Source organism: Talpa occidentalis, unplaced genomic scaffold (assembly GCF_014898055.3).
Source record: "Talpa occidentalis isolate TD23 unplaced genomic scaffold, MPIMG_talOcc4v2.1 talOcc4.12, whole genome shotgun sequence".
NCBI classification, from domain to species: domain Eukaryota; kingdom Metazoa; phylum Chordata; class Mammalia; order Eulipotyphla; family Talpidae; genus Talpa; species Talpa occidentalis.
The window spans coordinates 102,620,972-102,645,965 of NW_023601212.1; the positions used below are offsets into that span (position 1 = coordinate 102,620,972).

The 24,994-nt window shown below is 71.1% G+C and overlaps 1 protein-coding gene across 1 annotated transcript in view; it reads left to right on the forward strand.

Annotated features, from left to right (window-relative positions):
• The first annotated feature begins 683 nt into the window (after positions 1 to 683).
• Positions 684 to 24,994, forward strand: part of PKD1 (polycystin 1, transient receptor potential channel interacting) — a 30,143-nt gene continuing 5,832 nt past the window's right edge. The window contains exons 1-33 of the mRNA XM_037507805.2: positions 684 to 898; positions 8,072 to 8,143; positions 8,234 to 8,305; positions 8,415 to 8,581; positions 8,823 to 9,485; positions 9,573 to 9,756; positions 10,292 to 10,512; positions 10,600 to 10,715; positions 11,007 to 11,127; positions 11,337 to 11,575; positions 11,887 to 12,633; positions 13,129 to 13,260; positions 13,444 to 13,619; positions 13,710 to 13,843; positions 14,211 to 17,830; positions 17,920 to 18,069; positions 18,469 to 18,612; positions 18,681 to 18,960; positions 19,031 to 19,244; positions 19,309 to 19,480; positions 19,746 to 19,898; positions 20,215 to 20,359; positions 20,464 to 21,099; positions 21,218 to 21,374; positions 21,487 to 21,739; positions 21,810 to 22,005; positions 22,787 to 22,957; positions 23,099 to 23,242; positions 23,314 to 23,524; positions 23,611 to 23,737; positions 24,431 to 24,538; positions 24,629 to 24,678; positions 24,806 to 24,969. Of these exons, the coding sequence (XP_037363702.1) occupies positions 684 to 898; positions 8,072 to 8,143; positions 8,234 to 8,305; positions 8,415 to 8,581; positions 8,823 to 9,485; positions 9,573 to 9,756; positions 10,292 to 10,512; positions 10,600 to 10,715; positions 11,007 to 11,127; positions 11,337 to 11,575; positions 11,887 to 12,633; positions 13,129 to 13,260; positions 13,444 to 13,619; positions 13,710 to 13,843; positions 14,211 to 17,830; positions 17,920 to 18,069; positions 18,469 to 18,612; positions 18,681 to 18,960; positions 19,031 to 19,244; positions 19,309 to 19,480; positions 19,746 to 19,898; positions 20,215 to 20,359; positions 20,464 to 21,099; positions 21,218 to 21,374; positions 21,487 to 21,739; positions 21,810 to 22,005; positions 22,787 to 22,957; positions 23,099 to 23,242; positions 23,314 to 23,524; positions 23,611 to 23,737; positions 24,431 to 24,538; positions 24,629 to 24,678; positions 24,806 to 24,969 (10,354 nt within the window). The remainder of the gene's footprint in view (positions 899 to 8,071; positions 8,144 to 8,233; positions 8,306 to 8,414; positions 8,582 to 8,822; positions 9,486 to 9,572; positions 9,757 to 10,291; positions 10,513 to 10,599; positions 10,716 to 11,006; positions 11,128 to 11,336; positions 11,576 to 11,886; positions 12,634 to 13,128; positions 13,261 to 13,443; positions 13,620 to 13,709; positions 13,844 to 14,210; positions 17,831 to 17,919; positions 18,070 to 18,468; positions 18,613 to 18,680; positions 18,961 to 19,030; positions 19,245 to 19,308; positions 19,481 to 19,745; positions 19,899 to 20,214; positions 20,360 to 20,463; positions 21,100 to 21,217; positions 21,375 to 21,486; positions 21,740 to 21,809; positions 22,006 to 22,786; positions 22,958 to 23,098; positions 23,243 to 23,313; positions 23,525 to 23,610; positions 23,738 to 24,430; positions 24,539 to 24,628; positions 24,679 to 24,805; positions 24,970 to 24,994) is intronic.

Consider the following 24,994-nt stretch of genomic DNA (forward strand, 5'->3'; position numbering starts at 1 on the left):
CCCTCCCGCGCTGCCGACCGCGCCCGGCGCTTGTGTAAATGGACAAATAAATCTTTCTTTTTAAAAAACACAAACTCCCCGCATCTCCAGATCCGCCTTCCCAGCGCGCGGGGCCGAGCGCGCCGCCGGCCGCGCCCCTCGTCCGCGCCCTCCCGGGGCTGCCCGGTGTGGACGCCCGGCCGGGGCCTGCGAGCCCGCGCGTCGGCGTCGCCGTGAAGCCCTGCGCGCCCGGGAACCGGGGCCCCACCGCGCGCGCGGGGCCGCGGAGCCGGCGCGGGGCCCCCGGGGCGCGCGGGGCCTGCGGGCGGGGCTGGGGGCGGCGCGCGCGGCGGCGTTTCCGGGGCTGCGCGCGCCGGGGAGCGAGGAGGAGGCGGGGCACCGGGACGCCCCGCCCCGCGCCGGGAGGCCGGCCCGCCCCCGGCCCCGCCCCGCCCCCGGCCCCGCCCCCCGCGCCGCGCCGCCCGGGAGGAGGCGCCCGGCGGCCGCAGTGCAGCGCGAGCGCGCGGGCGGGCGGCCGGCTCCCAGGTCGCGGCGGGCCCGAGCGCCGAGCGGCGTCGCGCACAGACAGGCCGCGGCCGCCGCCGGATCCCGCCCCGCCCGCCATGCCGCGCGCCGGCCCCGCCTGAGCCGGGCGCCGGGCCCCGGGCCTGGGCCGGGCCGGCCATGCGCGCGCTGCCCTGACGATGCCGCGCGCCGCGCCCGCCCGCCTGGCGCTCGCCCTGGGCCTGGGCCTGTGGCTCGGCGCGCTGGCGGGGGGCCCCGGGCGCGGCTGCGGGCCGTGCGCGCCCGCCTGCCGCTGCGCCCCGGCGCCCGGCGCCGCCTGCCGCGTCGACTGCGCGGGCCGCGGGCTGCGGGCGCTCGGGCCCGCGCTGCGCATCCCCGCCGGCGCCACCGCGCTGTGAGTAGCCGGGCGCGGGCCGGGCGGGCGGGCGCGGGGGTGCGGGGCGGGGGGCGCGCGGGGCGCCCCGGGGAGGGGCCGCGCGAGGCGCTGGCGCGGCCGCGAGCCCCGGCCGGGCGCCCGGGAGGGCGGGGGGCCCCGAGGAGGGGCGGGTGGGGGGCCCCGGCCGCCGTGCCCGGCGGGTGCTCGGCCCGGGCGCGGGGGTTCCGAGGTCTCGCCTCGGGCAGGGCAGCCGGCGGCCGGGGGGGCCGGCCACCTCCGCCGAGCCTGTCCAGCCGGCCGGGCCCGGCGGCCGCGCCCTGACTCGGCGGGGATCCCGCTGCGCGGATGAGAGCGGCCGAGCTGGGGTTTGACCCGGGTGGACCCGAACAGGCCCCGCGGGCCAGGAGTGGCGGGCGTTGCCCTGTCCGGCCGGCCCTCCCGGGGCCACCGGGGCCCTCGGGCCTCTCCCGCCCGCGCCGGCCCGCACCAGGAGACGGGGCTGGGCTCTCAGCGCCCACCTCTGTTGGGCGCACCCGGGCGAGGGTGGTGCGCGTGGGCACCGGCGGCGGGGCGGGCAGGCTCTCCAGGGCCGGCGGGCTGCGGGCTGCCCGGCCACTGGCTCTGCTGTCTGGCCGCAGCACCTGCGTGACTGGCAGAGCCGCCCACCCCGTTCCTCCAGCTGGGGGGTGGCCTCAGGTGCCTGTTGCCGGCCCCCCCACACCTGGTCTCCAGGAAAAGTGGGAACGGGGCGGTGTGCGGCTGGGCCAGGGCCTGCAGTGGGGGGCAGCTCTGAAGACTCGGGGCGCAGCAGTGGAGTGGAGCCTGGAGCCTCCCGTGTGTCCCCTTAGGCCCTGCCCCCGGCTTGGAAGGAGGGTCCCTGGGAGCAGGCTGGGCCGAGCTGGCCGGGCCCCGAGTTGCTGGCCCCTCTGTGCCTGTGGCGGGGTCCTGGGAGGCTGGAGGATGGGGAGTGGAGATGCCGTGCTCGGCTTGATCCCCTGAAGCGGCCTCTGGGGGACTTCTGGGGGGCTGGGAGTGAGGGTCTTGGGGGAAATGGGGCCTTTGGGGGGCCAATTGTTAGTCTTCCAGCCCCCTGAGAGCTGCCCAGCCGTCTGCCTGGACGCCAGTCTCCTCCTGGGCAGGGAGAGGCAAGCCGGGCCGACAGGCCTCCTGGGGAGGGCTGCACGCAGCCCAGGGGCCCAGCTCTCACGGTAGGCCCGACCTGGCAGCTCTGGTCAGTGCTGCCCCGCTGGAGACCCTTGCCAGCCTGAGACGGCAGCTGTGTCCAGACTGGGGAGGACGAGACTGGCCGGCCTGGACTCTGGGCTTCGGTAAGGGAAAGACCCTGGACTTTCTCTAATTAAGATGCCGCTGAGAGGAGCAGCCTGCAAAGGGGGTGTTTCCCAGTAGAATGTTGCTGTTCCCCAACTTCTTGAGCTTACGGTGGAGAATGTGATGGGTCCCAAAGCAGGAAGAACATCCTGCCCCGCCCCTCCTACAGCAAACCAGCACCCTGTTCTTGGGTCTATGAGCATTTTGTGGGGGTGGCCACTTCAGGGTCACCCCAAAAGCCGAGGGACACTCTGTTCTGCACCCAGTGTTCATCGTTCGGGCTGTCGTGGGTGTTCTGCAGTTTGGGGGACCGACGGGCCCAGGCGAGGTCCAGGTGGTGACCCGGCAGGGCCCTGCATCCCGTGGGGTCGTGTCTGCCCACTCCACGGGCTCATGGGCCCGTCCGCCTGTGGCGCCTGCACTGTGGCCGGCCACGTGCCAGGACAGCTGTGCGTGGCCGTTTTCCTGGGCAGCAGAGGCGGACGGTTCCACCCCGCAGAGCGCCTGGAGCGCGGCCTGGCTGGGGCCGCCCGTGGGGCTGTGTAGTCGCCTGGTGGTGACACTGCACTGCCTCACGGGGTGTCGGGGGCTCAGAGGCCCGCGATTGGGCCTTGGGGTCCTCTGGTGACTGACAGCAGCCGGAAAGTCTCCCCAGTGAGAGGAGAGTGGGGCTGGCGCGCCCCCGGGCTGTGCACAGGCGTGGGTGTGTGGGAGGAGGGCCGGGGGCAGGTCCCGTGTGCCTGGCTGTGGGCGCGTGACGGGGCAGCTGCCCGGGCGTGCTGCCCTGGGGCTGGCCCTGTGCAGGGAGCCGGGGTCCCTCTGAGGCTCTGCCCTCACGGGGAATTGTGATGCTGAAGACTCAGGCCTGAGGATTGAGGCCCCCGGGCGGTGGCGCAGGTCGCCCTGACCAGGGAGCCGTGATGGCCGCAGCAGGGGACGCATCCTCGCGGGTCAGGACCGCAGAGACGGGCGAATGGACTGAAATGGCCGTGTGTTGTCAGCCGATGGGACGGAGGCCCGCCAGCCATCGGTGCAGACTGTCAAGCCCCTAGGGTGGCACCCCGGGCCTGAGGGTGGGAGTGGGAGCCCTGGGGCAGTGGGCAGCACCCAGCCGTCCACCCCGCGGGGATCTGTGCCTTGGCAGTCAGCAGGGGAGGACTCCCCCAACCCCCCCACCGAGGGAGCCACGGCGCAGCCCGTCCGGCCAACCCAGGAGTGTCCAGTCACGAGCAGGACCGAGTGCCGATCGCTCTTGCCAGCTGACCCGGGCGGGCTGTGAGCGGGAGGCCCATGCTGCAGAGCCTACCGCAGGAGGCAGGAGCGGCCACGTCCATGACGGGCCGGGCTGGGGGGTTGCGTGCGCCGGGGGCCACCTCAGACTTGACTGCAGCTGTCCGAGGAAAGACCCCCCCATGCTGTGCCTTCCTGTGCAGCCGCCGCCAGGGCTCACCATGTGCTCTGCGCACTTCCCTTGCCCTGTGCTGCTGGATTGGGGCAGGCCCTGGCACCACACCCAGGGCATCCGTGAGTGGGGCCGGCGGACCTGGGCTGGGCCCCCCGATGCTCCCTGCACCCTCCCTGCTCAGCTCCTTCCCAGCCGTGTCTGCTTTGGTCAGGAGGCGAGGACTCCGGCCTGGGGCAGGCCATGCTGTCCTCTCTCCTGTGTGACGTTGGCTCGGCCGCTCGGCCTCTCTGAGCCCGGCTCCGCACCCCTGAGACGGCCCCCGATGGGTGGGCGCACCCACAGCCTTGGCCGTAGTACCGGTCCCAGGTGCTGGCCACTGGGGAGGGCCCCTGGTCTGGCCTGGCCCCGGGGGCGCCCAGGGCACCTGGCTGAGGGCCCCTCTCCTCTTACTGTCAGTTTCCAGGCGCCCCCCCCCCATCCTGCGGAGAGCACATCCCGCCCGGCTCGTGGCTGCCCCCACTGCCGCCATCAGCCCGTGCTCCCCCAGGCCTGTTTCCCCATTCTCCCTAGCTGCCTCCCCGTGCCAGGGTGCTGGCTGGCGGCTGCCCAGCGGGCTCCCTGGCCGTGGGTGCTGTGCGCGGGAGGCGGCGGGTGGGCGTGTAGTGTGAGCCCCGACGCCTGAGGGAGACCAGCTGGATTGGGTTTCAAGGAGGAAGCCATCTTGGACGGAGACATTTCCCTTTCTGGAACGCTTCGCAGCGGCCCGCGCCAGCAGGGAGGCTGGCCGCCTGGCGCTCAGGGATGAGAACAAGCCGTCCCGTGGCTGTGGCCTGGGCGGGGGTGGGCGCGGGCTGCGGGCGCGTGTCCTGTCCCCGAGACACCCCGTGCTCCCCGGCTCGGCTGTGGCCAGGGCGGGGACGAGGCCGGGTGGGCCGTGGCGTCGGCCCTGTGAGCGTGGACCTGGCCATTGGCGGCCCCCGGCCCTGGAGGTGCCCGGAGAGACTGCCCTGACCGGCCGGGCCCCACGCGGGAGGGGGCGGTGCTGCGGGGGTGAGGAGGGCTCCCCGGCCCACCCTGCTGTGAGTGCCCTGGGGGTGGAGCGCCCAGGGCCCCAGGGTCGACCCCATCTCCCATCTCCCTCCTGTGGCTCCCCAGCCCGGCCTCTGGGCCCGGGGTCCTTGCAGGGCGCCCCACGGCAGGTGTCGGGAACTCAGGCCCCGGCAAACGGACTACAGCCCCCCCGAAGTGCAGACCTCATGTCCTGAACCCCGGGACCCTCAGGTGCCGCAGGCGACTGGGGGGCTCACCCCGTGGAGCCGGGGGCCCCTCGCTCTGTGACTCCTGCAGGCCTGGGGGCTGCAGGCCCTCCTGCCCCCTCCCGGAGCGCCCCCGTCTCCCCACCCACCCCTCTATGGGTTTTTCTCCAAATCCACTCTCCTAAGCTTAGATTCATTAATTTAAACATCATTTCCGGCCTGGAAGCCGCCCGCTTGCCAGAAATAGAAAGGAATGAAAACAGTGAGGCGATTTGATTCAAACTGGCGTCGTGCTGGGGGCTGCCCCCGCCCCAGCCCTTCCAGCGGGTCTCAGGGCGCCCTGGGGTGAAAGCAGCCCGGGATCCTGCTTCTGGGGAGACTGCTGGGGCCCCTGGGGCGAGGGCGAGGGCGCCGGGCAGGGCGGGGCCTCCCCTGCCCCGCGCGGTGCTGCCAGAGGGAGGAGGCAGCTGCTGGCGCGCCGGTTACATAACATCTGCAGCGGCCCCTGCGGAGCCCGGCCCGGCCCCCCAAGCCGTCTCCAGGGCAGTGGCCAGCATCGGGTGGGGGTGCTGGGTCGGGGCCTGGCACCCGCCCCTGCCGCTGACCACACGCGTCTGGAATGTGCAGATGCTTCCCGGGGGCTCCGGCTGCCCCCAGACCTGCCCCCATCTGGACCGGGGAGTGGGCCCTCCTCATGGGCAGGCGGGGAAGCTGAGGCTGCGAGTCAGGGCAGCGACCACCCCTTCTCCAAAGCACACGGCCCCCCATCTCCCTCTCCCGCTTTTGAAACAAGTCGGGTGTCAGGGCTTCCGGGGGGAGGCTGTGTCTGGACAGCGGCCCCAGGGGGGACGGGGTGGGGGGACCTGGCAGCCGGGCTTCCTGGGAGGCCTCTGGCCGTGTGGGGGGGCGCTGGCCAGCTCTTCCAGCTGGGCTGTGGACTGGGCTCTAGGGGAGGAGCCTTGGGGGGACAGGCCTTCAGGCAGGCTCCCCTCCTCCACAGGACCAGCTGCCCTGCCCCCCTCCCCGCCGGGAAGATGTGCCCCGGCTGGGGCCATGGCTGAGCCCAGCGGGGCTCCCAGTGGCGGGAGGGGGTCGAGGGCTGCCCTGGGCAGAGCAGGTGGGGCGAGGGCACCCGGCTGCAGGGGAGGAGGAAGGTGCCCGAGGGCTTCCCGCATCTTATTTTTTGGAAAATCCTTGAGTGGCAGCTGCTGGGAGCTGCCTGTGGCGCCTGAAGCCTGGGTGGGGCGGGCGGCCTAGGCCCTGGCCTGCTGGCCCCGACACCCCCAACCGATGCACGCGGCCGGCCGGCCCCCCCAAGGCTGCGCACGCACACACGTGCCCCAGCCCCGCGTGCTGCTGGCCACCGCATGCCCGGCGCCCCTTCTCCCTGCTCGCCCCGCCACGGCCCAGATGCGAGAAATCCTGCCCGGGGCCCAGACCCAGCTCGGCTGGCCAAAGGGGCAGGACCAGGACAAGAGCCACCCTGGGCCCTATAGGCCCCCGAGCTGGCCCTGGGGGTGGGGAAGTCTGGGGGGGTAACCTCACTGGGCGTGGCAGGGGACCTGGAGGGGGCACCAGAGGGGGACACCAGTGCCTCAGCCACCCCGCCCCCACAGCACTCCCCCCACCTCCATCTGCTTTTGCCATCACTGTTCTGGGGGACCGCCAGGGCGCGCGAGCCAGCCCCAGCTCTGCAGCCGCCCGCCCCACGCTGGCTGGGCCTGGAGCAGGAGCCGCCTGCAGGGCCAGCGCAAGACCCTTGGAAGCCCAGGCCAGCACCTTCCAAGTACCCCAGATCAGGCTGGCGGGCACAGGCCCGAGGGCGGGTGGGCATCATGAGACGCCCTGAGGGAGCTGGCACAGCCCAGCAGGACCAGGCTGGGCACGCTGCCCATGGTTCAGGGACATGGAGCCAGTGTTGGGGCTGGGGGCACTGGCACTTAGCCTGTCCCCTCTGCTGGTCCCACTCTGGCTCCAGACCGGGCAGGTGGGGCACACGCTGCCTTCAGCCTGTGGTCAGCTGAGCGGCTGCAGCACTGGGGCATCCCCAAGGCGGTCGCGCTTCTCGGCTAGGCAGGGCCTCTGGGTCTGGGTGTGTGGCTCCTGCCGGGGGTGCTCAACCTGCGAGGGGATTGCGTGGGCTGCCCTGGTCAGTGCTTGTGCTGGCCCTGGGACCCTGTTCGCCTGCCTGGGCCCACTGATGCTGCGTGACTCGTGGCCACTCTGGCTGCCGCCTCCCTGGGCCAGCCGGAGCCACTGGGGAGAGCATTGGTGGCCTGTGCTGTCCCCTCAGCACCCTGCTTTACAGGCGGAGAGACCAGGCTCCTAGGGATCAAGGTGGTGCCTCTGCAGTCCACCTGCCCTCATTGGTGGCGGCTAGTAATGCGAGGGAGCCTTGTGTGCTGGCTGGCCTGTCCCCACCTGGTCACCTGCTGCAGGCCGCGCAGCCTGCATAAACCCAGCGGGTGCCCTGGCTGGGCTGGGGCCGTGTGGCTGCTGGGCCCGGGTGGGGACGGGGTGGGGTGTCGGCCCTGGAGGAGGTCAGGGCTGGTGGGTCAGGCTCCCCAGCGCAGGCTGCGTGGGCAGAGGCCCCGGACCCAGTTGGATGGTGGAGGCCCTCGTGTTCACACCAGCCTGCTCTTATTAAGCTCCTACTGTATACAGCAGGCTGGAGGAGCAGGAGCCTTTCCAGGGATGATGGGTACTTCTGGACACCCCAAGCTGCCCTGGGTGCTGGGGCAGAAGTGGGGGTGACTGTCCTGTGGTGGGTGGGTCGCTGTAGGAGCTGGGGTGGCTGGATGTGGGGCAGGAGGGGAGGCGTCAAGGCTCTGACCTCCGGGCGGTGGGCGGGAAGGGTAGGGCTGCCCCAGGGACTGCGGGGACACCCAGGAGGGCTGAGGCTTTGGGGCTGGGACCTGTGTTTTGTCTGGGCGGGGGCTCCTGTTTCTCCAGGCTCAGTGGGGCTTTGACTGGGTCGCAGCTGTGGCTGTGCCCCAGGACCCTCTGCTCAGCGCTGCTCCCTGGGCGCACCCTGCTGGGCCGAGGGCATCGAGGCCTTGGCTCGGTGGGGAGAGACCTGAGGGCGGGCATGGGGGGAGTGGACCCTGTCAGAGGGCTGTGGGGTAGAAAGCCACGGGCCAGGTGCCTGGGGAGTGTCAGGTCCCAGGCCCTGCCCTGACCTGCAGCCGCCTCGCTCCCCAGAGACGTGTCCCACAACCTGCTACGGGCGCTGGACGGCGGGTTCCTGGCCAACCTCTCAGCGCTGACGCAGCTGTGAGTGACTGCAGGCTGTGCGGGCTTGCGGGTGGGCCGGTGCTGCGCGCTTGTGGGGCCTCCCACCGACCCCGAACTCCCTTCTTGCAGGGACATAAGCAACAACAGGATCTCTGCATTGGAAGAAGGAATATTTGCTAACTTACTTAATTTAAGCGAAATGTAAGGCGTGTTGCCCTGATGGGCTCCGGGTCACGGCCAGCCCTGGGCGGGGGGCAGCTGGCCCTCGGCAGGGGCTCCCCGTCCCACGCCCACCCTGCTTCTCCCACAGAAACCTGGGTGGGAACCCGCTGGCCTGCGACTGCGGCCTGGCCTGGCTGCCGCGCTGGGTGGAGCAGCGGCGGGTGCGGCTGGTGCGGCCCGAGGTGGCCACGTGTGCTGGGCCCGGCCCCCTGGCCGGCCGGCCCCTGCTCAGCGTCCCCTGGTCTGGAAGCTGTGGTGAGTGTGGGAGGCAGGCAGGCTGCCCAGCCGACCCCTGCTGTGGACCCACGGGTGCCCGGGGCCACTAGCGTGGGGGCGAGGGTGGGTGGCGGGAGCAGGTGTGTGCGGGGAGCGGCTGCAGGGCAGCCAGGCCACCTGGGGAGGAGAGCCGGCCACCGCGGACGGTGTCCAGGCCGGGCAGCAGGGGCAGAGCCCACATGACTGCTGGGCGCCTGCCCCACGGCCCATTGCTCCCCAGGTGAGGAGTACGTGGCCTGCCTCCCAGACAACAGCTCGCAAGCGCTGGCGCCCGTGGCCTTCACAGCTGTCCACAAGAGCCCGCTGAGGCCCCAGGCCTGCAGTGCCCTCTGCTTTGGGGTTGGCCAGGGCCTCGCGGCCCTCTCTGAGCAGGGCTGGTGCCTGTGCGGGGCCCCCCAGCACCCCAATGCCTCGTCCTGCCAGCCCTTCTGCTCAGGCCCCTCGCCGCCCCCCGCCTGCGGGGCCCCCACCCTCCTCCAGGACGTCTTCCCAGCCTCCCCAGGGGCTGCCCTGGTGGGGCCCCCCGGACCCCTGGCCTCTGGCCAGGCCGCAACCTTCCACATCACCGCCCCGCTGCCCGTCAGCTCCACACGCTGGGACTTTGGCGACGGCTCCCCGGAGGTGGCTGTTGCGGGTCCGACGGCCACCCACCGTTACGTACTGCCTGGGCGCTACGCTGTGGCTGTCCATCTGGCCGTGGGGGCCGGCTGGGCCCGGCTGGGGGCAGAGGTGCGGGTGGAGGCCGCGCCTGCCGCCCTGGAGCTCCTGTGTCAGGCCTCCGTGACCAGCGACCAGGCCCTGGAGCTGGGCGTCCGGAATCGGGGCGGCTCGGACCTTGAGGCCACCTACCGCATCATGTCCTTGGACGGGGAGCCGCCCCAGGGTGGGTGACCCTCCTGCCCCTGCCCAGGGTCTTGGTGGGCGGCAGGGCAGGCAGGGCCATGCCTGACCCCTGCCTGCCCACCTCCAGTGGTGCACCCGCTCTGCCCGCCGGACACCGCCATCTTCCCCAGCAACGGGCACTGCTACCGCCTGGTGGCCGAGAAGGCGGCCTGGCTCCAGGCGCAGGAGCAGTGCCGGGCCTGGGCTGGGGCTGCCCTGGCCATGGTGGACAGTGCCGCCGTGCAGCACTTCCTGGTCTCGCAGGTCACCAGGTGCTGTCCCCACCCCAGGAGGGCCGGGGCTCTGGAATGCTGGGGGGTGCCGGAGACCGGGAGGGGCCTGTGCGGCTGGGGCCTGGGCGGGACCCTCTTGTGCCCCTGATGGCCATTCGCATCAGCTCCGCACGTGGGTGCAAGAGGGGTGGGCTGCGTGCCCGTGTCCTGGGGGCCCTCCGGGTGGGACACCCTGGACCCTGTGCAGCCACGCAGCCCCTGCCTGGTGGCAGGGTGGCCCACACCCCAGGGCCTCTGGACACCCGCCCCTCCAGAGAGCACTTCCCCCGGTGGGCTTTGGGAGTCCCCGGGTCATGCTGGGCCACAGCGCCTGCCCCGGCCGGGAGAGCATGGGACTGGAGCCCTCTGGCTCCCCTGCAGAGGGGCCCCTTGGGCCTGGGCGCTCACTCTGGGCACCCTGTGTCCTGAGTGGCAAGGATGGGCCCACCTGCCTGCTCCCAGGTGCAGACTCCCTGGAGGAGGGGTGCCATTCTGGGGGCCGCCCTGAGTGCGCACCCTGCCCCACCGCCCTCAGGAGCCTGGACGTGTGGATAGGCTTCTCGGCGGTGGACGGGGTGGAGGCGGGCCCGGCGCCGCGGGGCGAGACCTTCAGCCTGGAGAGCTGCCAGAACTGGCTGCCCGGGGAGCCGCACCCCGCCACGGCTGAGCGCTGTGTGCGCCTGGGGCCTGCCGGGCAGTGCAACACGGACCTGTGCTCCTCGCCACACAGCTTCGTCTGCGAGCTGCGCCCCGGAGGTGCGTCGGCCCCCACCCCCACCCCCGCCTGCCCTCCCCCTGCTGCCCCGCCCCCCACCTGGACCTCACCGGGCTTGTCCTCCCCAGGACCCGTGTGGGATGCACAGACCTTCCTGGTGGGAGCGCCCAGCGGGGACCTGCAGGGGCCCCTAAGCCCCCTGGCACAACTGGAGGCCCTCTCAGCCGCCCGGGGCCCTGTGGAGGTAGGCCGGTCCTGGAGCCCTCCCTGAGGCCAGCTGCCTCCTCCCACTTCACTGGGTCCAGTGTGCCCAGTGCAGGGGCCCACAAGGCCTGCCTGGGGGTTTGGCCCCCTCCTGAGCCTTTTCTGGGTGTTTGTGGGCTTTTAGGCCCCAGGCAGGGACCTGCCACTCCCGGCCGCATGGGACCAGCTTCCCCAAGGGCGCTGTGCCGGCCCAGTGAGGCTCCGCTCTCCAGAAGGGGCTGGGGGACCCGACTGGGGCCAGGTCTGCTGGGCTGAGGGTCCCTGCCCGCAGGTGCTGGTGCTCCCGGGCCTGGGCCGCGAGGCCTTCATCACCGCGGCTGAGTTTGGGACCCAGGAGCTCGACCAGCCTGTTCAGCTGAGGCTGCAGGTGTTCCGGCCCCGGGCAGGAGCAGGTGGGGCTCTCTCTGCGCTGGGCGGCCGGGGCGCTGGGCACCAGTGTCCCTGTGCCCTGGGTGGCTCCGGCCCTGCAGTGGGTGGGTGCCTGCAGCTCCAAGCTGGGGTCGGTGTTGGCAGGGCAGGGCTGCTGATGGGATTGGTGCTGTGGGGGTGCTTGCTGGTGACCTGTTCATGAATTGGGGTCCTTGCCACTCCCCGCCTGCAGCGTCCCCTGAGAACAGCAGTGACTCTGAGAGTAGGAGCCTGGACAACGGCACTGAGCTGGCCCCTGCGTGCCCACCTGAGGGGTGCCAGTGCCCCAGTTCCAACGTCTGCCTGCCACTGGGTGCCCCCTGCCACCCTCAGGCCTGCGCCAGCGGGCCCCAGGCAGGTCCCGGGGCCACCTTTGTGCTATGGAAGGAGTCCCTCTTCACCGTGCCCCCAGGGCCCCCCGCCCAGTACTCGGTGCGTGCCCCTGGCCTGGCCACCACCCCTGACACAGTGCGGGCCCCCTGCACAGCCCTGCAGCCCTGCCCACTGCCCCTAGCTCAGACCTCCCAGGGTCCCGGTGTCTCCAGAGGACCCTCCCTGTGGCACGTCCTGCCCGCAGGCCCCGCAGAGGGCGCCCACTGGCTGCGGCCTCTGCCCTGGGCTGTCCCCAGCTGCCTCCCTCTGGGGCCCTGTGGGGAGGACTGGTTACTGGGGGATGCTGCTGCCCTCTAGGCCCTGGGTGGCCCACTGAGGACTGGATGCAGCCCTGCCACCCTCTCTCATAGGTGGCCTTAGGGGGCCTGGATGGCCCACTGCTCCCCGGGGACCTCGTGAGCTTGCAGCACGATGCCGGCCCTGGTGCCCTCCTGCGGTGTCCCCCGGCGCCCGGCCCCGCCGCCCCACACTTCACCGCCCATGCCTTGGCCTGGCTGGCCCACCTGCCTGCCCAGCTGCAGCCCGCACCGGCCGGCCCCCACTGCGCCCTGCGGCTGCTGGCCGCCACGGAGCGGGTGACCCCGCTGCTGGGCCCAGGGCCCAACCCGGGTCTCCGGCGTCCTGGCCGCTACGAGGTCCAAGCCACAGTGGGCAACAGCGTGTCCAGGCACGACCTGTCCTGCCGCTTTGACGTGCTGTCCCCAGTGGCCGGGCTGCGGGTCCTGCACCCCACCCCCCAGGATGGCCGCCGCTACGTCCCCACTGTGGGCTCAGTCTTGGTGCTCCAGGTGGACGCGGGGGCCAATGCCACGGCCTCGGCACGCTGGCCTGGGGGCAACGCCAGCGCGCCCTTCTCAGCCGAGTGCCCTGCCCAGGCGGCTGCCCTGGTGCCCAGCTGTGCCCGGGAGGCCAATGGCACCCTGTTCTCAGTGCTAGTGCTGCCCCGGCTCCCAGAGGGTGAGCTCACCATGGAGGTGCTGGTGGAGAGCGGCGCCGGCCGGGCCCGCCTCAGCCTGCCGCTGAGGGCCGAGGAGCCCGTCTGTGGCCTGCGTGCCATACCCAGCCCTGAGGCCCGAGTGCTGCAGGGCGTGCTGGTGGTGAGTGCCCGCCCATCCTGCCCCTGCAGCCCCAGCACTGCATCCAGGGCCAGTGTCACGCCCAGAAGGGGCTGCCCTTCCCTGGGTTGCCCGCCCTGTGCCGGCCGGCCACCCCCCCCCAAGCAGCCTCACCCTGGGGCCTCGGGAGGGGTGCCCTGAGGGTTTGCCCCTGTGGCGCGGCCCTGGTCCCCGCAAGCCTGTCACATGTCACACCATCCCCCGGCGATGCGGCAGATGGCAGAGTCGGCCAAGTCATGGCCTTCCTGCCGCAGGCTGTGGAATAGGGGCAGAGCAGGGCCCAAAGCGGGGCGGGGCGGGGGCTGCTCTTCCCGGCCATGGAGCCAGGTCCACTTTCCAAGGGGGGAGATGAGTTGGAGAGGGTCAGGTCCAGCATCCCGGGCCCCTCCCCTTGGGCCTGGAAGCCCCTGCAGCCAGCCCCAGGGCGTGTCCAGTGGGGCAGACGGCCGGTCACAGGCCCCGCTGCCTGTCCTGCAGAGGTACAGCCCGGTGGTGGATGCAGGCTCGGACGTGGCCTTCCGCTGGACCATCGACGACAAGCAGTCCTTCACCTTCCACAATGTGGTCTTCAACGTCATCTACCAGAGCACAGCCGTCTTCAAGCTCTCGGTGGGGGGCGGCCTGGGGTGGGGGGGCTTGGAGGGTGGCCTGGGGTGAGGGGCCGTGTCTCACTCCTGCTTTCTGTCCCCCTGCTCCCGAGGACCCTGCTGCAGCCGTGGGTGAGTGTGGGGTGGGCTCTGTGCACACTGCCCAGGGCGCTGGCCGCTGCTCACTGCCACCTCTCCCCCCCAGCTGACTGCCTCCAACCATGTGAGCAATGTCACAGTGAGCTACAACGTCACGGTGGCGCGGATGCACAGGATGCGTGTCCTGCGCGTGTCTGCGGTGCCGCCTGTGCTGCCCTGCAATGCCACGCTGGTGCTGGCCGCCGAGGTGCTGGTGGACACCGCAGTGGACATCACTTTCCTGTAAGGGTCTTGGGTCTGGCCTCCCCCATCGGACGGGGCAGGGGTCATCATGAGCCTGTCCCCACAGCCTGCCCACTGCTGCCCTGGCAGGTGGACCTTTGGGGACGGAGAGCAGGTGACCAGCTGGTTCAAGCCCCCCTACAACGAGTCGTTCCAGGCACCAGACCCCGCGGTGGCCCAGGTGCAGGTGGAGCACAGCACCTCACACACCTATACCGCCCCAGGTGAGGCCAGCCATCCCGCCAGGTGAGGGAGGGCATCCCGGCAAGGGGTGGGGGTGCCGGGCACCATGGCTCGAATCTGCTGGACCCTCTTGTCAACCCTGAGCCTGTCTTGCGGGGGAAGGGGGACGTGGAAACATCCCCTTCGGTGACGTGGAGACTCCAGAGGCTTTACCCATGGCACGCAGAGTAAGCAGGGCCTCGCTTTTGCCCTGCGCACCCCTACCAGCGTGCCTGGCACGGCTGCCCCTGCCCATGCCAACGGCCGCTCCTGCTGCCTGGGCTGGTCTGCAGTGCTCCCCGGGTGTGCGCTGCCCCGGGGCTCCTGCTGCGCAGCGCCCAGTCCCACCCCACTCGGCCCATTCCCCAGGTGAGTACAACCTGACCCTGCTGGTGTCCAACGCCTTCGAGAACCTGACGCGGCAGGTGCCCGTGAGCGTGCGAGCCGCCCTGCCCGCCGTGGTCGTGGCCGTGGGCAGCCGGGTCCTGGTGGCCGGCCGGCCCGTCGCCTTCTCCCCAGACCCGCTGCCCGCCCCAGGGGGCGTTCTCTACTCCTGGGACTTCGGGGACGGCTCTCCGGTGGCGCGGCGGCAGCAGCCTGTGGTCAGCCACACCTATGCGGCGGGGGGCGCCTACCGCGTCTGCCTGGAGGCGAACAACACGGTGAGCAGCCGCGCCGCCTGTGCCCGCGTCCGTGTCCTAGAGGAGCTGCGCGGCCTGAGCGTGCGCCTGCCGCCGGCCGTGGAGCAGGGTGCGCCGGCTGTGGTCAGCGCCTCCCTGGAGTCAGGCGACAACGTCACGTGGACGTTCGACATGGGGGACGGCACGGTGCTCACGGGCCCCGAGGCCACGGTGGAGCATGTGTACCTGCGGGCGCAGAACAGCACGGTGACCGTGGAGGCGTCCAGCCCCGCCGGCCACCTGGCCCGCAGCCTGCCCGTGCAGGTGTTTGTGCTGGAGGTGCTGCGGCTCGAGCCGGCAGCCTGCATCCCCACACAGCCCCGCGCCCGGCTCACGGCCCACGTCACAGGCGACCCGGCCCACTACGTCTTTGACTGGACCTTCGGGGATGGCTCGTCCAACACCACCGTGCAGGGGGACCCCTCGGTGACCCACAATTTCACGCGCAGCGGCACCTTCCCCCTGGCGCTGGTGCTGTCCAGCCGTGCCAACAAGGCGCACTACTTCACCAGCATCTGCGTGGAGCCCGAGCTGGGCAACGTCACGCTGCGGCCCGAGCGGCAGTTCGTGCGGCTGGGGGACGTGGCCCGGCTGGCAGCGCGCGCCTGGCCCCCCTTCCCGTACCGCTTCACCTGGGACTCCGGGGCCGAGGACGCCGCCGCCCGCGCTGGGGGCCAGGAGGCGACGTTCACCTACCGAGATGCAGGCTCCTACCTGGTGACGGTCACCGTGTCCAACAACGTCTCCGCTGCCAACGACTCGGCGCTGGTGGAGGTGCAGGAGCCCGTGGAGCTCACGGGCATCGCAGTCAACGGCTCCCGGGCGCTGGAGCTGCAGCAGCCCCACCTGTTCTCGGTCCTGGGCCGGGGGCGCCCTGCCACCTACCTGTGGGAGCTGGGGGACGGCAGGCGCTTCGAGGGCCCTGCGGCCGTCACCCACACCTATAGCAGCACGGGCTGCTTTGCCATTAGGGTGTCTGGCTGGAACGAGGTGAGCCACGGCGAGGCCCGGCTCAATGTCACGGTGCAGCGGCGGGTGCGGGGGCTCAGCGTGAACGCCAGCCGCACCGTGGTGCCGCTCAACAGCAGCGTGAGCTTTAGCACCGCCCTGGAGGCCGGCAGCGACGTGCACTACTCCTGGGTCCTCTGTGACCGCTGCACACCCATCCCCGGCGGCCCCACCATCTCCTACACCTTCCGCTCGGTGGGTACCTTCAACATCATCGTCACGGCCGAGAACGAGGTGGGCGCTGCCCAGGACAGCATCTTCATCTCCGTCCTGCGGCACATCGAGGGCCTGCAGGTGGCTGGTGGCCGCGGCTGCTGCTTCCCCACCAACCTCACACTGCAGCTGCAGGCCACAGTCAGGGACGGCACCAATGTCTCCTATAGCTGGACTGCCCAGCGGGACGGCGGCGGCCCAACCCTGGTCGGCAGCGGCAGAGCCTTCTCACTCACCGTGCCCACGGCCGGCACCTACCACATCCAGCTGCGGGCCACCAACATGCTGGGCAGCGCCTCAGCCAACCGTACCGTGGACTTCGTGGAGCCCATGGGCGGGCTGGCCGTGTCTGCCTCCCCCAACCCGGCGGCTGTCGGCACGCGGGTCGCCCTCGCTGCTCAGCTGGCCGGGGGCAGTGGCGTCGTCTACATCTGGTCCCTGGAGGCAGGGCCAAGCTGGGAGACCCTGGGGCCGGCCACCACCCACATCTTCCCCACCCCCGGGCTGCACTGGGTCACGGTCACAGCCCAGAACCAACTGGGCTCAGCCAATGCCACCGTTGAGGTGGCCGTGCAGGTGCCCGTGAGTGGGCTCAGCATCCAGGCTGGTGAGTCGGCTGCCCACGTCGTGGCGGCCGGCTCCGCCATGTCTTTCTCGGGGCAGCTAGCTGCGGGCACCGACGTGAGTTGGTGCTGGGCCGTCCCGGCCGGAGAGAGGCGTGGCCAGCATGTGGCCGTGGTCTTCCCTGATGCCGGCGCCTTCTCCATCCGCCTCAATGCCTCCAACGCGGTCAGCTGGGCCACAGCCGCGCACAACCTCACCGTAGAGGTGCCTGTCCTGGGCCTGGCATTGTGGGCAAGCAGCAAGGTGGTGGAGCCCGGGCAGCTGGTCCACTTCCAGGTGCTATTGGCCGCTGGCTCGATGGTCAGCTTCCAGCTGCAGGTCAACGGGGCCGGCCCCGAAACGCTGCCCGGGCCGCGCTTCTCCCGCAGCTTCCCACGGGTCGGGGACTATTTGGTGGCTGTGCAGGCCGAGAATCGGGTGAGCCGGGCCCAGGCGCAGGTGCGTGTCCTGGTGCTGGAGGCCGTGGCTGGGCTACAGGTGCCTGACTGCTGTGAGCCGGGCATCGCCACGGGTGCCGAGCGCAACTTCACCGCCCGTGTGCAGCGGGGCTCCCGTGTGGCCTACGCCTGGTACTTCTCCCTGCAGAAGGTGCAGGGGGACTCGCTGGTCATCCTGTCTGGCCGTGACGTGGCCTACACACCCGTGGCCGCGGGGCTGCTGGAGATCCATGTGCGTGCCTTTAACGAGCTTGGCGGGCAGAACTGCACGCTGGTGGTCCAGGTCCAGGACGTGATCGAGCACGTGGTGCTGCGGGGTGGCCGCTGCTTCACCAACCGCTCTGCCCGCTTCCAGGCGGCCACCAGCCCCAGCCCCCGGCACGCGGCCTTCCGCTGGGACTTCGGGGACGGGGCGGCGCAGGACACGCGGGAGCCCTGGGCTGAGCATACCTACCTGCGGCCTGGGGACTACCGCGTGGAGGTGAACGCCTCCAACTTGGTAAGCTTCTTTGTGGCCCAGGCCACGGTCACTGTGCATGTGCTGGCCTGCAGCGAGCCCCAGGTGGACGTGGCCCTGCCTCTGCAAGTGCTCATGCGGCGCGCCCAGCGCAACTACCTGGAGGCTCATGTGGACCTGCGGGGCTGCGTCACCTACCAGACAGAGTACCGCTGGGAGGTGTACCGGGCGGCCAGCTGCCAGCGGCCCCGGCCCCTGACCCGCGTGGCCCTGCCTGGTGTGGACACTAGCCGGCCGCAGCTGGTGGTGCCGCGCCTGGCGCTGCCCGTGGGCCACTACTGCTTCGTGTTCGTGGTGGCGTTTGGGGACACACCACTGGCACGGAGCATCCAGGCCAATGTGACGGTGGCCCCCGAGCGCCTGGTCCCCATTGTGGAGGGCGGCTCCTACCGCGTGTGGTCGGACACGCAGGACCTGGTGCTGGACGGCAGCAAGTCCTACGACCCCAACCTGGAGGACGGCGACCAGACACCGCTCAGCTTCCACTGGGCCTGCGAGGCCTCCACGCGGGTCAGCACCCCCGCGGCCGCGGCCCCGTCCCCAGCTACCCCCGGCGGGCGGCGCGGGAGGCCGGCCGCTCACGCCCCCTGTGGCTGCAGGACGCGAGCGGCGGGTGTGCGCTCAACTTCGGGCCCCGCGGGAGCAGCCTGGTCACCATCCCCCGGGAGCGCCTGCAGGCCGGCGTGGAGTACACCTTCAGCCTGGCCGTGTGGAAGGCGGGCCGCAGGGAGGAGGCCACCAACCAGACGGTGCGAGCCGCCCCGCCCCGCCCCGCGGAAGCCCCGCCCCGCCCGGGCCCCGCCCACACGGCCCCGCCTCAGGGAGGCCCCGCCCACAGCCCCGGGCACGCCCCACCTTGAGGCCCGGCCACCTGTCCCGGGGTAGCCAGCGCTGGGCGGGGCGGGCGCTTGGGGCTGCGGCCTGCAGACGCCTGTGCCCTGCGGGCAGCCCCAGGACAGTCCCACGCGCAGAGAATGAGCCCCGTGTGGTCTCTTAGAGGACGCCCCAGCTTGGGAGGCACGAGGCCAGACGGATCCCTGGCCGGATCCTGGGGCGACAGCCTCTGGGCCTGGGGCCGCCCTGGCACCAGGTACCTCTGGGCCTGCCCAGGAGCGGGCCAAGTCTAGCCCCATTCGCCCCGCCACCAGGTGCTGGTCCGGAGCGGCCGCGTGCCCATCGTGTCCCTGGAGTGTGTGTCCTGCAGGGCGCAGGCCGTGTACGCGGTCAGTCGCAGCTCCTACGTGTACCTGGAGGGCCGCTGCGACAACTGCAGCGGCGGCGCCAAGCAAGGGGTGAGTGGGGTCGGGGTGGGTAGGCCCCGCAGAGGCGCGGCCGCCCCTGAGCACCTGTCCCCCCGCAGCGCTGGGCCGCTCGTACCTTCAGCAACCGGACGCTGGTGCTGGATGAGACAACCACGTCCACGGGCAGCTCGGACCTGCGGCTGGTGGTGCGGCGGGGCGTGCTGCGGGATGGCGAGGGCTACGTCTTCACGCTGACTGTGCTGGGGCCCACGGGCCAGGAAGAGGGCTGCGCCTCCATCCGTCTGGCCGCCAACCAGCCCCCACGGGGTGGCTCCTGCCGCCTCTTCCCGCTGGAGACCGTGCGCGCCCTCACCACCACGGTGCACTTCACCTGTGCGGGTGAGCCGGCTGGCCCAGGTGGGGGCACCGCCGGGCCTGCCCACTGCCCACTGACCTACCACCCCCACAGGCTGGCAAGACGCTGAGGACGCGGGCGCACCCCTGGTGTATGCCCTACTGCTGCGGCGCTGCCGCCAGGGCCACTGTGAGGAGTTTTGTGTCTACAAGGGCAGCCTCGCCGCCTACGGAGCTGTGCTGCCACCTGGCTTCGGGCCCCACTTCCTGGTGGGCCTGGCCGTGGTGGTGCAGGACCAGCTGGGCGCCGCCGTGGTGGCCCTCAACAGGTGTGTGGGGCTGCGGGGGCCGGGGCTGCAGGGTGGGGCCTCGCTCACCATCCTCTGCACGCAGGTCTCTGGCCATCACTCTGCCCGAGCCCCCTGGCGCCACCCCCGGCCGCCCTGCGGACCTCACGGCCTGGCTGCACAGCCTGACAGAGGGCAGGCTGCCCGGGCTGCTGCGGCAGGCTGACCCCCAGCACGTCATCGAGTACTCACTGGCCCTCATCGCTGTGCTCAATGAGGTTAGCAGGGTCCGCGCCCAGCCAGCCCCTGACACTCTGGAGCGGCTCCTGCTGTGCCGCCCCCACCCACCGGCTGCCCTACCCACCGGCTGCCCCACGCACCTCCTCGCGCCCCATCCAGGCGGGGTTCCTGAGCAAACCCCCCTTGCACTTGGGCAAGGTGCTGGGGGCTCGATTTGCTGCCCCCGCATGGACGTCCGCGGCTGCGCCTGCCCGCCCCGGGGTCAGGGTCCTGGGGCCGCTGACCGCACCCTGCCACTTGCAGCACGAACAGAGCCTGGTGGCAGCTGAGGAACCTGAGCAGCAGCAGCAGCTCCGGGCCCAGATACGCAAGAACGTCACAGAGACCCTGGTGTCTTTGCGCGTCCACACCGTGGACGACATCCAGCAGATCGCAGCCGCACTGGCACAGTGCACGGTAGGAGCCTCTGGCTGCACCCGGCACCTGCGGCCACAGTGGCTTCAGTGGGAGGGGTCGGGTGAGGGGCTGGCCCTGCGGCCTGTGCTCACGCGGACCAGTCACTCCCACCGCGAGGCCATGTGCTGCCCATGCAGAGCTGGGTGCAGAGGCATGGGGAGTGGAAGCCTGGGGGGCTGCCTGCCACGGGGCATCTGAGTGGGCAGGTGCCAGGCAGCAGGGAGCACTCTGCCCCCTTGGGCTTTGTCTGCGAGTCCTGAGGCCACAAACTGGGTCTGGGCCGTGGGGGGTGCTGGGGTTGATGAGTGGTCTACAGGTGTCCCGCAGGGAGCTGGTCTGCCGCTCCTGCCTGAAGCCAACACTGCACAAGCTGGAGACCATGATGCGCATCCTGCAGCAGGAGACGGCGGCCGGCACCGGGACGCCCACCGCCATCGCTGACAGCATCCTCAACATCACAGGTGTGCTGCCGCCCCGCCCACCTGCAGCTCCCTGCCACCCCCCACCTCTCCCCTGCATGTGGCCTCGTCCCCCTGGCCCACCCTCCCACACGTCTCCCCCGCAGGCGGCCTCATCCACCTGGCCAGCGCGGACGTGCAGGATGTGCAGGCCCCACCGCGCCCGGAGCCAGGCACCGAGCCGGACTCGCCAGCGCTGATGGTGGCGTCCAGGGCTTACCACCTGTCCTCGGCTCTCATGCGCATTCTCATGCGCTCGCGGGTGCTCAACGAGGAGCCCCTGACGCTGGCGGGCGAGGAGATTGTGGCTCAGGGCAAGCGTGCAGACCCGCGGGGCCTGCTGTGCTACGGCGACGCCGTGGGGCCCGGCTGCCACTTCTCCATCCCCCCGGCCTTCAGCGGTGCCCTGTCCAACCTCAGCGACGTGGTGCAGCTCATTTTCCTGGTCGACTCCAACCCCTTCCCCTTCGGTTACATCAGCAACTACACCGTGTCCACCAAGGTGGCGTCCATGGCCTTCCAGACGGAGGCGGGTGCCCACATCCCCATCAGCCACCTGGCCTCGGAGCGTGCCATCGTGGTGACGGTGCCCAGCAGCTCGGACCAGGCGGCCCGGGGGCTCCGCCGCCCCGCCGGCTCTGCTGTTCTCCAGCCCTGGGCCTCAGTTAGCGTTGTGGTCACCTCTGAGAATAGCAACCCCGAGGCCGGGCTGCATCTGCAGCTCACCTACACGGTGCTCGACGGTAGGGGCCCAAGCCTTGGCGAGGCCTGTCCTATCCTGGGGTTCTCTGTGCCCCAGGGACTCCGGGTGGTGAGAGAAGCTGCTCGGGGTGGGTATCGAACCCACATGTGCCTCCCCAGAGCGCTACCTGCCCGAGGAGCCGGAGCCCTACCTGGCCGTCTACCTGCATACGGCCCCTCAGCCCAGCGAGCACAACTGCTCCGCCAGCAGGAGGATCAGCCTGCGGGCGCTGGCGGGCGAGGACCACAGGCCCTACACCTTCTTCATCGCCCCGGGGTGAGCGCCCCGCGGGGGCTGCGGCAGGCGGGCAGGCTGTGCCCTCGGGGGCCTTCGCTGGAGCCGCGGACGCTGGCCCGTGGGTCGCGCTTGTGACTCGCCGCTTCCGCAGGACCTGGGCCCCCGGCGGGCGCTACTACCTGAACCTGACCAGCCACTTCCGCTGGTCGGCGCTGGAGGTGTCGGTGGGGCTGTACTCGTCCCTGTGCCAGTACTTCAGCGAGGAGGACTTGGCGTGGCGGACGGAGGGGCTCGTGCCGCTGGACGGGACCTCTCCTCACCAGGCCGTCTGCCTCACCCGCCACCTCACTGCCTTCGGGGCCAGCCTGTTCGTGCCGCCCAGCCGTGTCCACTTCATCTTCCCGGTGAGTGAGGGCCACTGCCACCCGAGGAGCCGGGGGTGGGCACTGCCCGGGCCTGACGGTTCTTCCCCAGGAGCCCACGTCCACTGTGAACTACGTGGTCCTGCTGACGTGTGCCGTGTGCCTGGCGACCTACGCGGTCATGGTCGTGGTCCTGAGGAAGCTGGACCTGCTGGACGTCAGCCGGGTCCGCGTCATCCCTTTCTGCGGGCAGGGGGGCCGCTTCAAGTACGAGATCCTGGTCAAAACCGGCTGGGGCCGAGGCTCAGGTGAGGGCGGGCGGTGGGCGGTCCTGGGCTGCTGCGCAGCTGTGTGGGTGCTGCCCAGGGGCCAGTGTGGGAGCCACAGAAGGGCGGCTCGCCCCGTGGCGGGGCCCCTGCGTCGGTACCGATGGGCGAACCTGGGGTGGGGAGGGGCGCCTGTGCACAGCGCGCCAGGGGCAGCAGCGGAAATGGAGGGTTGCCCCAGAGCGCAGATGGACGGGCCTCTGGCCTGGGCTGTGAGGTGGCGGCTGGCAGAGCTTTGGTCAGCACCTGCGAGCAGCCTCCCAGCAGGGCCCAGGCCTCTCCGTGGCCGGAGTCGCGCCTGCCTGCCCTTGCTGTCTGCCCGAATCGCCAGCTTGCCACTAGTGCTTGGTGGGCGCCAGGGCCTCTGCCGCCCGTCCTCGCCGTCACCACCAGTGTCCCCGTGACGGTGGCGGTCTGCTGCGGCCTGAGGTCTTGGGGCCGCACCTGCGGCCGCCGGCGCCTCCTCGGGTTCTGTGGCCACTGGTCGCCACCCTTTGTCGGCCTTGGCCTGTTGACACCCCGCACTGCGCGTGCAGTCCGGGCCTGGCTTGGCTGGGGGCCCGGGCAGCGGGCAGCAGGCGTGAACTTGGTCTGGTGCTGCACTGGCAGCTGGCTCTGTCAGTGGGTGGCGGTGCCCGGGGGGTGCCGCTTGCGTCTGTGGGTTGAGGCCCCAGCTCTGCGGATGAGGGGCGTTGGCGGTCTGGCCTGGGCCACGTTCTGCTGGGCGGGAGCAGACCCAGAGCGCAGCCTCCCTGCCCCACAGGCACCACGGCACACGTGGGCATTGTGCTGTATGGGGCGGACAGCCGGAGTGGCCACCGGCACCTGGACGGGGATGGAGCCTTCCACCGGAACAGCCTGGACATCTTCCAGATCGCCACCCCGCACAGCCTGGGCAGCGTGTGGAAGATCCGGGTGTGGCACGACAACAAAGGTGGGGTAGGCGCGCGCCCCGCCCCTGCCGGGTCCACGCCCCGGCTGACACCCACCCCGGCCCTGCCCCCACCAGCCCTGCCCCGCCCCGGCCCCGCCCCTCTGGCCGGGCCCCGCCCCGCTGACCCGGCCCCGCCCACAGGCCTCAGCCCCGCCTGGTTCCTGCAGCACGTGATCGTCCGGGACCTGCAGAGCGCCCGCAGCACCTTCTTCCTGGTCAACGACTGGCTGTCGGTGGAGACCGAGGCCAACGGGGGCCTGGTGGAGAAGGAGGTGCTGGCAGCGAGTAAGCCGGCGCCCCGCGGGGAGGGGGGCGGGGCGCGGTTCGCAGCCGCCTGAGGCTTCCCTGCGCCCCAGGCGACGCGGCCCTGCGGCACTGCCGGCGCCTGCTCGTGGCCGAGCTGCAGCGCGGCTTCTTCGACAAGCACATCTGGCTGTCCGTGTGGGACCGGCCGCCGCGGAGCCGCTTCACACGCGTCCAGCGGGCCACCTGCTGCATCGTCCTGCTCTGCCTCTTCCTGGGTGCCAACGCCGTGTGGTACGGGGTTGTGGGCGACGCAGCCTACAGGTGGGTGCCCATGGGTGGGGGTCAGGACGCCCCGCAGCAGCTCCTGCTCGCAGGCCCAGCCCAGCCCACCCTCCTCCCCCCCACAGCCCCCGGCCTGTGTCCAGGCTGACCCCGCTGGGCGTGGACACCGTGGCCGTCGGCCTGGTGTCTAGCGTGGTGGTCTATCCTGTCTACCTGGTCATCCTGTTCCTCTTCCGAATGTCCCGGAGCAAGGTAGGCTGGGACTGCCTGATTCCCAGGGTGGAGCTGGGACTGCTGGCTGCCTCACCCCCGCCTGAGGGGTGGCTATAGGGGCCACAAGCCTTTGAAGAGGCTGACCACACTGTCCAGCCTTTGACCAGATCCAGAAGTAAATGATTTGGGAGGTGGCACAAACAAAAGGCATGTCCAGAGAGCTCAGCGGGGAGTGAGGACACTCCCAGCACCCGAGGTGACTCGGGAGGAATGGACGTGTGGCCACAGGCAGCCAGCGGGCCTGACCTGAGGGGAGGTGGCAGGCGAGCAGAGGCCCAGCTGGGCTGACAGCCACTCCGGAAAGCAGTGGAGAGCACTTCCTGCCTCCCCCACGGGCCCCTCCTGTGACCAGGCAGGGCAGCGGGCAGCAGGGCACAGGCAGGGGTCCTGAGCAAAGGCCCGGCATGTGGGGTCACACGCCCCACCATCAGGGACTTCCTCGCAGAGTCCAGTCTGGACGCCGGGAGTCTTGCATGGCTGTTCATATTTAATTGAAGTCAGATGAGATTCAACTCCTTATCGGTCACCAGTCAGCTTCCAGGGCTCCCGAGCACACAGCTGGCAGTGGCTGCAGAGTGTGGGTTTATCCAGAACGTTCTCTGGACAGCCCTCATCTGGAGCCTGGGCTGCTGGGAAGGTGCTCTGCCTCCTGCTGACCGCCCCTCCCTTTAGGTGGCAGGGCCCCCGAGCTCCATGGCACGGCCCGTCCTGGACACCGACAGCTGCCTGGACTCGGCACTGGACAGCTCCTTCTTCACGTCCCCCAGGCCTCGGGCTGAGGTGGGGCCACCGCCAGGGCCCTGTGGGCAGGGTGGGCCCTGCTGCTCTGGGCAGCACTGAGCCTGAGGTCCCCTGTGCCCTTCTCTGCAGGTCCTTGCTGGACAAGTGACAAGTGACTTGTTTCTGGGCGACTCTAAAAGGTGGGGGTCCCGGAGGAAAAGCAAGGCTCAGCTTGGGCTGGTGCTGCTGAGGGAGCCCCGGGCCGCCCCTGAGTGTCGCGTGTGAGTGGACATGGCCCCTGGGCCCCGCCCCCCGTGTTGCCCGCAGCCTGGTGTGCTGGCCGTCCAGCGAGGGCACGCTCAGCTGGCCAGACTTGCTCAGCGACCCAAGCATTGTGGGCAGCACCCTGCAGCGGCTGGCACGGGGTGCTGAGGACGAGGGCCTCTCTCTGGCCAGCCCCTCTTCGCCAGCCAAGTATTTCACAGCTGCAGGTGAGTGAGGGCGCCCAGGGCTCAG